Source organism: Sinocyclocheilus anshuiensis, unplaced genomic scaffold (genome assembly GCF_001515605.1).
Source record: "Sinocyclocheilus anshuiensis isolate Anshui unplaced genomic scaffold, SAMN03320099.WGS_v1.1 scaffold175, whole genome shotgun sequence".
NCBI classification, from domain to species: Eukaryota; Metazoa; Chordata; class Actinopteri; order Cypriniformes; family Cyprinidae; genus Sinocyclocheilus; species Sinocyclocheilus anshuiensis.
In genome coordinates, this window is record NW_015548208.1 from 730,455 (window position 1) to 742,336 (window position 11,882).

Below are 11,882 nucleotides of genomic sequence, written 5' to 3' on the forward strand. Positions count from 1 at the left end.
TATATATATATATATATATATAGTGTATATATATATATATATATATATATATATATATATACACACAGTGTGTGTGTGTATATATATATATATATATTCCAACTATACAGCAAGATTAAATAAAAATGAATCACAAAACACGAGACATTATATTGATCAAAAGGGACAGTAATGTCATTTATAATAAATATTTCTATTTCAAATGAATTCTGTTCAGTTGAACTTGAAAAAAACTTGAACTTGTAAAAATAAATTGAGCAGCACAACTATTTTCAGCATTGATAATAATCAGAATTGTTTCTTAAGCAGCACATCAGAATATTAGAATGATTTCTGAAGGATCATGTGACACTGAAGACTATTAGTAATGATGCTGAAAAATCAGCTTTGATCACTATTTTTAAAAATATATTCAAACAGAAAACAGTTATTTTAAACTGTAATGATATTTCACAATCTTACTGTTTTTACTGTATATTTTGGTCAAATAAATGCAGCCTTGGTGAGAAGAGACTACTTTCAAAAACATTAAATAATCGATATAAAATCTCTCTATTTCTCTCTCTATATATTATGTAGTATATATAAATGATAATAAATAAAATAAAAAGTTATACCCTTCTAATTCTATAATTCTAGTACTCTAATACTAAAAGTATATTTTTACTTTAATAATATTCCATGAATTTGAAATATTAAGTATTTATGTTGGAGTATATGTTGCAATCTCTTTCCTTTGTGATACATTTAATAAAAATGTATGCAGGCACATTTTTAATACAGCGAGATACATCAATATTAATATGATTACAAAAAAAAAGATCTTGATATGCTTCCGTTATTAACTACTATTGTTATTTCTATTGCTTTAGAGGCATTCTATTAGGTCTGCATGGAGTCTGAACACCTGCCATTCACACTATTAATGATTTGAGATACCAATTAGCATAATTTTAACACATTTTACAACATGTAAAAGCTTTTCACAGAATTCCATACTCAGACTATGTGAAACAGTGCACAGATTGAGTGTGGGCTGCGCTGTACGTTTTTTAAACACCTACTGTAGCTAAATTGAATAAGACGAAGTGTGATTTAATCTAAATTCATTAAAGCGTGTTTAGCCTTAGATATAAAGCAGATGACTGACGGATCCGCCCACATTTCCTCTTCTCAGGCTCTCACTGCCAGAAGTCAAGTGTGCCTTTGGGTTAGTGTGCGCTAATGCAGTCGTAATGTTTCTTTGGCTTCCACCAGCACTCAATCTCATTTATATTTTGGTGAGTGTGCAAATCTCACCAGTGTTACTGTAGTTATCATCCGCCGTCTCAGCATGTATCTGCAGATTAACAACCTGTGCCAGAGGTTTAGAGGGTTTTTGCAGGTTCTGGCATGAAACGGCGCCAATTCAATTCATAGAGAGAGAGAGATAAAGCTGCAAAAACATAATGTGTCCATTCTGAGTGTGTTTAGTGGCTGAGATTTCTGCAGGAATTTCATCACGCCTTCGATTTATGCTTTAATTTGATGCATTTCATTTAAGTGATTTCCTACAGAACTGTGTAAGTCTCATTTCGTTCAGCACATTTTCTTCAAAGTAAAATAATTTAAAGTCCAATCAATATTTGTTCATTTATTTAATAATGCATTCATTTGTTTATTTGGTAACTTGAAGCTGGAAGCTTATTTTTGCCACAGCATTAAAAAAAATTAAAAGGTAATAGCAATCTTATATCTCACAATTCAATTTTTTTCTCACAATTCTGAGAAAAAAAGTCTGAATTTTGAGATATAAACTCAGAATTTCAAGAAATAAACTTGCAATAGCAAGAAAAAAACTCTTTGGAAAAAATAATTCTGAGATATAAGGTCAGTACTGTGAGATATAAACTCAGAATTAAAAGAAAAAAGTCAGAATTGCAATTCTGAGTTTTTCTGAACCTTGAAAGAACCGTGAGACAAAAAGTCACAATAAACTTTTTTATTTTTTATTCTGTGGCGGAAACAAACAAACAAAAAAAAATGAATTGTGCGATGCAAACTTGGAATTCAGAAAAAAAAAGTCAAAATTGCCAGATGTAAACATAGATTTTAGAATAAAATCCGAATTGGGAGTTTATTTCTCACAATTCTGAAAATCTAAATCTGAATAGTGGGATTTATTTATTTATTTTTTAATTCCAAGGCAGAAACAGGCTTGCATAGATTTGGTAAGTAGAAATAAGAGGGATAAATGCAGTCGTCATAATTGCTAAATAAACCCAACATGCATGTACAGAAATAACTAAACATGGGCCTACTTCTTGCTATATAAAATATCTGTTCAGAACCAAATCAGCCTAAGTGCAAGTTTCCAAAGACTTTTAAGCTGTTCTGTATGACAAATTGTCAAATTACTGCATGCAAATATGACAAAAAAAAACAAAAGAAAACATTTTCAGGCAACCTGCAGCTTTGATGTGTCATGACTTGATTACTGTAGTAAAGTAGCCAATTACTCACTGCTCCGCTAGTGTGCCATCATCACACCTCCTTACTAGCACTACTGTTCATAAGAGTGCTTTTGCTATTCAAAAAATGCAACAATTACTGTATTTGTCACAATGAACCAGACGAATGCCACAAGACAATATGAGAAAAGTGCATACATAAGAGCTTGATTCAAGGTTCTGACATGATAATTCAGGCCTTTCAGGTTTTGACGCTACAGTGATGAATCTTTTGTCTATGTGTGCTTTACCTCACAGTCTGTTTTTAATTGTTCTGTAGATCTCGTTTATGAAAGCAATGTGTTCAAACCCCTTTTAAGAGTTGATCTGGAAAAACACAAACAATACAGCATCTGTTTCTAGGCCTAAGGTTAAATTATGGAAAGATTAGAATAGACGCGGCCTCCCATTGGACTTATTATTAACGTCACACTAAAGACACACCATTATATTATTCCACACGCGCTCAAGTCTTTCCATCTGCTTTAAAACCTCGGAAAGTTCAGCTCATTTAGAGGAAACAAATGGTCTGCTTTTTTCAGATTGAGCTTACTGTGGCAGTACCATGGTAAAATTACAGTAATGCCATGGTTGTTTAATATAGTATATACCACAATACTGAATGATTACCATATTCATATAACACTTACAAACAAAGTACTGCGGTGGTACCATGGAAAATGATGCTATTTAGATGCTAATACGTCCAAAAACATGGTATTACCATGGTTTCCTAAATGGACTATTTTCACCTCGAAATTAAACTACAGTTGGCAGTACCATGGTAATCAGATGTTAATACCATGGTACTTTAAAATGTACCATGTCACATGTCCACAAACATGGTAATACCATAATTTTCCGCAGGTTTATTGTTTTTACCTTGAATTTACAAAAAAAAAGTACTGTGTTACTGTGGTAAAAGTACTGTGGCAGTACTATGGTGAAATGATGGTATCAGATGCTAATATCATGGTACTTCAGTATTTGTCCAAAAACATTAATACCATCATTTTTTAAGTTTTATTTTACAAACCAAAAGATGGTTTGTAAAGACACTGTTGTTGTCTCTTTTTTAATTTACACACTCGTGCAGTCGAACTGTTGTATAAACGCAATATATATATATCTATACAGCAAGATTAAATAAGAAATTAATCACAAAACATGAGATACACATTAAATTAACACATTAAACACATTAAATTGAACAAAAGTAATGTCATTTATAATAAAGATTTCTACTTAGCAGTACTTTTGTAAAATTATGAGATGCTAATACGTCACCTCAATATTTACCATAGTGCATGACCAAAACATGGTAATATCATTGTTTTCTGTATGTTTAGTGTTTTTCATCTTGAACTTACAAAAAAAAAAAAAGTACTGCGGCAGTACCATGGTGAAATGATGGTATCAGATTCTAATATCATGGTACTTCAGTATTTGTCCCCAAAAAATTAAAACCATCATTTTTTAAGTTGATTGTTTTTCATCATGAATCTACAAATAGTACTGTGGCAGTACCATGGTAAAATTATGGTAACAGCCTCAATAACTGTTCAGCTGCATTAAAATTATGGTAATGCCATGGAACTTCAATACAATATATGTTATGGTACTGAATGATTATCATATTCATTTAAGACTTTAAAAAGTACGTATAAAGCCATTGTACAGTGATAGTAGCACAAGCTAATAATATTAAGACACTTTAATATTAACCATGATACATGTCCAAAAAACAGTACTAACTTGCATTTCCATAAGTTTAAGCTTTTCGCCTTGGAAAAAAACAACAACACTGTGATAGTAGCATGGTAAATTATAGCATCATAATGCCATGGTACTCCAATGCGCTTCAAGGAATACTATGTATGTGCTAATATTACTATGCTGACCTCAAAGAATACAGTGGTAATATTAGCCATAGTATTTGTCTTACCTCTTCACCCTGATGATCTGATCTCTCATGGGCTTTATATCTTGGAAGCTCTGCTGGTTGACCAGGCTGTAGACCAGGATGAAGCCCTGGCCGTTCTTGATGTAGAGATCCCGCATGGACGCGAACTGTTCCGTACCGGCCGTGTCCAGGATCTCCAGCACCGACGGCGATGAATCCACCTCGATCTCCTTGCGGTAGAAGTCTTCGATAGTCGGGTCGTACTTCTCGATGAAGGTCCCGGTCACGAACTGGACCGTGAGAGCGGATTTCCCGACCCCTCCGCTTCCGAGCACCACCACCTTATATTCGCGCATTGCGCACGGATCCGAACCCGACGTGACGCGCGTAATGGAACCAGCTAACAGTGTCCAAGCCGATCAGATGCGACGGGAAACTTGCTTTGAATATCGCAGAAGTCGAGCAGACGCGGAGCCATGGCTGTATTGCGACACTCACCATAGAGACAAATAACAGAGACGCACAAAGAGCCACTGCGCGGACTTCATGGCATGTCTAACCACCTATAATAGCCGGAACCCAACAGCTGCTTGAAGAAATAATATTTTAAAAGCCTGCCCGATGTATTTGCGTACATTTTAGGTTATAAAAAGCGCCTCGCGTCCCTTCAAGACGAGCATATAAGGCATCACGCGTCCCCTCCGAGCGTCATTTGGGGATCCTTAGGACGCTGCTGCATTCCAGAATAGCTATTCTGCATCTTCCAGGATCCTCAACCGCCATACTCTCGGGTGGCCACCTTCTGAAGCCAGACCACACCGTCTCAGCTCAAGAATAGGAGTTTTATAGCGGGATCAATGCGCGCGGAGGAGAACGGTAAGCCACGCCTGCTTGGCTTAATAAGGTAATGGTCAATGTGGTGACCGGGACTTCCGCTTTTAACTGCGACGCGAATAGTTACAGCTCCATTTGAACGACCAATGAGAGGCGGCGGCAGGGAGTGTCAATAAATGATGCTGGGGATGCTGTTCCTATGGCAACAGTGCGTCGCCTGCATCAGCACCTGAAATAGAAAGCAACAGGGATGCGGTCATTGTGTGCGCTGATGGAGGCTGCAAGTCTGCAGTGGTTCATTAAAGTACGATACCTAAATATGTGATCGCCGTTCATTAGATCGATTGTCTATATCTGCAGGATAGTTTCTTTTCACTTCCATTTTAAGTCACACAGGTCTTCATTTTCAACACTGCATATATTGTTTATTTGAAACTTACCAAACGTTTTGCTTGAATAGAGTGCCGTCTTTGTTTAAAATAAATGCCACTTTTACTTATATTGTTACTGAATACAATGCAATTCATACATACATGTTTTTTTAATCTACAGTCACATACAGAGGAATATGGGTTGTGCAGTTCTTACCTCTTAATAAATTATCCATCGCCACATGTCAGGGCCTACAGCTTTCATTAGAAAGCACCAGTAGACATGAACCTGGCTTGAGTTACAACAGTGGTAAATCATATCTATTATGCATCAGCAGTTCACTGGGTATAAATCCAAAACAGTATTGTACAAAGAACAGTAAATTATCCTAATAAATCAAAATGAAATTAAACAACGTTACAACAAAATGCAATGATTTAAGGACTGGTTCAGCCAAAAATGAAAAATCAGTCATTATTTGTTCATCATGTCTTTTCATACCTATGTGTGTTTTCGTTCTTCTGTGAAACACAAATCGGATTTAGCTGGTCATTGTTTTGCATGCAATTACAATAAATGTACTGAGCTTTTCAAGCTTCAAAAATGCCTATAAAAGCATCAAAAATGTATCATAATATTAATATTAATCGTTGCATTGAATATTCATTTAAAACGTGAGAACTAATAACTTATACAGTCTGACTAAATTGATTGTACAGTACACTTGTACAACTAATACAAGATCAGTTTTAAATTATTCAAAGAATACCATGGTAAGATGATGGTATCGGATGATAATGCTATTATATTGAAAGATAACCATATTCATATATCATAGTTTCACCTGTACACACAATTTTATCAGTAAAAGCTAATTGGAAACAGTCTGGAGACTAGGGATGCACGATATATCGGCCACCATATCGGTATTGGCCGATAAATGCATAAGTTGTAATATTATGTTTATGTTGTATTAATATTGATCTCAGGATGCATTTCCTTGAGTTAAATAAGCTGCCAGAAAAACGCTTCAGTTTACCGTGTTCATTCAGCTCTTCAGCTTCAGCACGCGCAGCTCAAACGGCTGCTATTTAAAACAGTGGTATTAATTTGTTACTTTTTCAAAATCATTGATACATTATTAATAATAACAACCACTTGTATTTTTCTCTTATTTTCATCAACAATATGGTTTAGTAATTAAAATCATTTAATTATTGTCCGTGCAGAGGCTATTCCGTTTTATTGATCTATGGCGCATTCATTTTGATTCTTTACACGTGTAATGATGTCCAGTGACTTGTTTGCATTATTTATGCATTATTTTATTTATTTGTAAGACTTTTTTATGGCTAAATTTGGTAATGGGAGAGTAAAATTATTTTTAAAACGTACACCGTTCAAACTAGGCTGCTTATGTTGAAGTGTTTGGGATGTGGCTTTTAATGATGAGACCTTTTTTGTAATCAGGCTCTCAAAAAGTATATAAAAATTTGGATATAGATTTATCGGCCAACATATCGGTTATCGGCTTTCAAAAATAAAGAATTATCGGTTATCGGTATCGGCCAAAATGTTCATATCGGTGCATCCCTACTGGAGACTTCACTTTCTTTTTTCAAATGCATTTCACTTTGTCGATAGCAGGATTATTATAGTTAACTAAACTAAAACCATAAAAAACTAACACAGTTAACCTAAATAAAATTAAAAGATGTTAACTTTTCTTTTTATTTCAGCCATTTGCCAAAGTGTCATTTCTTATTTTAATTTAGTCACTTTAAGTACTAAAATAAAAGTGAAATTAACAATACTAAAAACATTAAAAAAAAAACTACACAAAATGACTAAAACTTTAACAAAAAATGACAATGAAGACAGTAAAAATAAATGTAAAATCTAAATCAAAATATTAATAAAAACTATAATGTCACTGGTCAATAACAGCAGTGCAAAAAAAGGACGGAAACTTGGCTTGGTTAAAATACCATGGTAGAATCCCAAAAGCACTGTAGTTTCACACACAATCACGCAAATGAAACGCAATCAAGCATTGAAAAAACACATCTGTCCTTTTTTTCTTTCTTTATTCATTTTGTCTCAATAGATTTTACACTATTTTTCTGGAACCAAAAACATTTGACTATATGACATAAAATAGCACATAATATATATATGCACAAATAAAACATTTAAAATGGTTACATGAAAACTAATATTATCCAAAGAGGGCTTGGTTTATAATTTTCTTCTCATATGATCTCTGAACACATGTGTATGTGTGTGTGTCGATGGGCTACTGCATTACTGATGGAAGTCAAGCAGCACAGCGTAAAATACCCACAATCCCTTGAGAACAGCATCTCGTCACAAACAGGAAAGGTCATTGAAAAGCATCAACAACGTCAAACCTTTTGGTCTCTCGGTGACAATAATAACAATAAACTCTTACATATCTTAGTTATAGGTATAGTATATTCATATATAAATTGAGGTGAGAAGTAAGTTCTGTTGACACCCTAGTACATATTAATAGCTCTGAAACACAAAAGCTTAAAAACAATGGACTAAAGGTAAGGCAAAGTGTTTGGATACGCTGTGTCTGCTCAGTATATCAACTGATTCGAAAGTGCTTTTTTCACCATCAGTCAACTTTTTTTTTTTTTGTCCCACAACTGTACATTTGGTTTGGGGTGTAAGAAATCCCAAATTAAGTACAACTGTTGCTTTCATCACATGTGCAGGTTTTTTTTTCCTATAGTGTAGATATAAACATTCAATATATATATACATATATATATATATATATTTTTTTTTTTTTTCTCAGATTAAATTGAAAATAACTTCTTAATTTGACATAAAATACCATGCAAGATGCTTACGAAGTATTTAGTTCTCTGGTTTAACTAAAGCAATAAAACAACCGTCATTATTTGTGTTGCCATACCATATTCACTGTGCATCAGTCTTTGAAATGAACATCCTACAGTTACATGAAATCAAAGTGTAATCGTTGACTCATTCAAGCTGTTGAACAAACCAGGACAACTTTCATAAATAATATAGAAAACGATCTTCACAAGTACTTGAGATCCTTCGTCAATCTAAAATGGGGAAGGGGCGCGGGTTAACCCAACACTAGAAGTTTAAGTTACGTCACACTATTGTAACTGGTGAGTATTTACTGCTATCTTAAATGTTACACCAATAAAGAGGCCATTAAATGCTACCGAAAAATCTCCTGGTAATATAATCTTGACATAAAATAGGAAATGTTCCAATATCTGCTTTATGATCTAATGTTTTACAGTGCCCTAGGAAAAAAACAAAAGAACAAACGTAAAGAAAAAAATCAACTTAACAATTACATCATTTACAAAAATACCAAAATTTAGTATTCGCAACTTTTACGTTGCCACAGCAACAACTTAATATTATTATTATGAAATAACTATCATACTACAGAGTTTTGTATTTTATTATTATTACATTTTATTTTATTTTTTTATTTTTACTTTTTTCTATTTTAGTTTTTTTTTTATTATTGGTAAAACTTTACCTATACAATAAACATTTTTACATAACACAAGCAGTTCTATAGCCTCGCTTGACGTCCCGAACGAGAGATCTAGAACCGGCTCCTGATTGGCCGAGGACAACCGCGCGTAGCTAAGCCCAGCTTAATAAATTACACTCATTTTTAAAATAGGTTACACCATTGTTCTGTGTTCTAGTATTTAACAAAACAACAACAAAAAAAGAATGAACAGAATGACAATAAAATCTATTTAAATCACTTTCCGCATCAAAAATTACATTAAAACTGTAACTTTTGTGACCAAAAAAAAAAAAAAAAGCCTAAAGGAAAAAAACAAACAAAAAAATTCTAAAAAAAAAACAAATGCTAAGACCAGTGCCATATTCCTGCAAAACCAAACGTCTCTTTGTGGATTGTCTGTGTTAATCAAGCACCTGATTGGATCAATAACACACTCAAACATGCATTCAGGCATGCGCATATACATGCTTCACCCATCTCAAATCAGGGAGGAAAAGAAGGCTGTGCACACTATTCCAGGTAAAACACCATCCAAATAAAAACTAAACGATGCTGTTAAATGTTTTGCTATAGTAAGAAAACGACAGACACATTGTTAAAGTAGTAGTTCACCCAAAAAATGAAAATTAACTGAAAATATACTCAGCCTCAGGCCATCCAGGATGTAGATGAGTTTGTTTCGTGATGGGAACAGATTTGGAGAAATGTAGTATTACATCAGTCGCTCACCAATGGATTCTCTGCAGTGAATGGGTGCCGTCAAAATGACAGTCCAAACAGCTGATAAAAACATCACAATAGTCCCACAAGTAATCCACACGACTCCAGTCCATCAATTAATGTCTTGTGAAGCCAAAACGTGCACGTTTTTAAGAAACAAACCCATCATTTACTCTAACTTTAAACCATTGCTTCCGGCTAAAATCCATAAAAAGGCATATAATCCATAATATTGCCTTCTCCAGTGAAAAAGTCCATTCCCTGTTGTTCTCACATCAAAATCCACTCACATATTTGTTTAGAGCTGTTTTGGCTTGTAAACGGTGCTTGATCTGGGCATATTTCTCTCCTGATTTAGACGAGATGACTTTTTCACTGGAGAAAATGTTATTATGGATAGAGGACTAATATTTTAGCCAGAAGCATTAGTTTGAAGTTAAAAACACATTAATAATGGATTTGTTTCTTACAAACACACAGCTTTTGGCTTCACACATGATGTTAATTGATGGACTGGCATCATGTGGATTACTTGTGTATTATTGTGATGCTTTTATCATCTGTTTGGACTCTCATTCTGACGGCACCCATTCACTGCAGAGGATCCATTGGTGAGCAAGTGATGTAATGCTAAATTTCTCCAAATCTGTTCCAATGAGGAAACTGATCTACATTTTGGATGGTCTGAGGGCGAGTACATTAACAGCAATCTTTTATTTTTGAGTGAACTATTTCTTTAACGGAGGACAGCCCTCAGACTCAACATAACTAGTTAAGAACACACCGCAATGACAATCGTTTACCAAACTCAAAACGTCATGCGTGTTACAGACATTTAGCTCGAAGTTCCTTACATTTCCAATGTCAACTACTCCAAGAAAGCATAAAAGCTAACATCGTACAACAAAACAAACATTCTGCCTATGCCTCCAATTTCTAGCAACATCGATATTGTGTAATGAAACAATGAAACAGACCATGATGTGCATGAAATGCATTTAACTACATGTTTTGTTTCGTTTTTGTCTCTTTTCTGTCCAAAATAATTTCAGGAGCTCTGCTTTAAATGGTTTTATAACCCCCAACCCCACATAAAATCATCTTCTTAAGATGCTTGCTGTGTAAAATATTTTTTTTTTAGGCACTTCTACTGTTTATCAAATAAAACAGGATTATCGGCGAGAGCACAGCACCCTCCATTCACAATGTGTCAAAGATAGTCTACTGCAACATTTCCCCCTCGTCATCGTCATTTCTGCTCACTGGGCACTGTGTGAGTGGGACTACAAACAGGCCCCAGACAATTTGGAGAAGTCCGTCTTGTGTACGAGTTTGTTTACAGCAGCTCTCCAGTTTAATGTAAGCCCTTGGCACGGGATAGAAGCCAGAGTCGACTCCCTGATGGCCAGTGTTTCCACGGGTGCATCAAAATCATTCAGTGTCCATTTAAAAACAAAAAAGAAAGGAGTAAAACACAGTCCTTTAGCAGAGACGCAGACAGAAAAGTGATTGCATGGCACGTGGTTTGCCACATTCGCACTTCCGACGCTGACTGGTTTTCAACCGTTATGCGCTTTGTGTCGTTGTAAACCTTTCTTTGGCCACTGGGGATGAAGAGTTGGAAATAATAGCTTCTCTAATAGTTTCCGAAGATAGCTCAAGTCCAAGAAGAGGAGCGCATTCTGACCAGTAGACAATCTTCTTTGTGTCCGCCGTTTGACATTCGGTGTTTTTGTGTATTAAAATAAGAAATAAAACCCCTCTTTCCCCTATCTAGAGGGTGCATGGGGATGTTTAAGACATACTCTGCAGGAGATGTCCTCCCGTTCAAGACAATCAAGCACTTATTAAGCACTATTTCCGACAGTGCAAACTGTTCGAGTGTGTGTTTCCTAGCTCGTCGCCCACTCATTGTGCATTTGTATTTAAAACAACCATGGGAGAAAAATACCCATTATCTGATGGGTTTCCGATCATTGGTATTAATCTCATTTATGCCTCTAAG

At 34.9% G+C, this 11,882-nt stretch overlaps 1 protein-coding gene across 1 annotated transcript in view; it reads right to left on the minus strand.

Moving 5' to 3' along the window:
- LOC107653667 (ras-related protein Rap-2a) overlaps positions 1–5,213 on the minus strand; it is a 19,282-nt gene extending 14,069 nt beyond the window's left edge. The window contains exon 1 of the mRNA XM_016440445.1: positions 4,435–5,213. Within this exon, the coding sequence (XP_016295931.1) occupies positions 4,435–4,748 (314 nt within the window). The 5' untranslated portion in view covers positions 4,749–5,213. The remainder of the gene's footprint in view (positions 1–4,434) is intronic.
- Between the last annotated feature and the right edge of the window lie 6,669 nt (positions 5,214–11,882).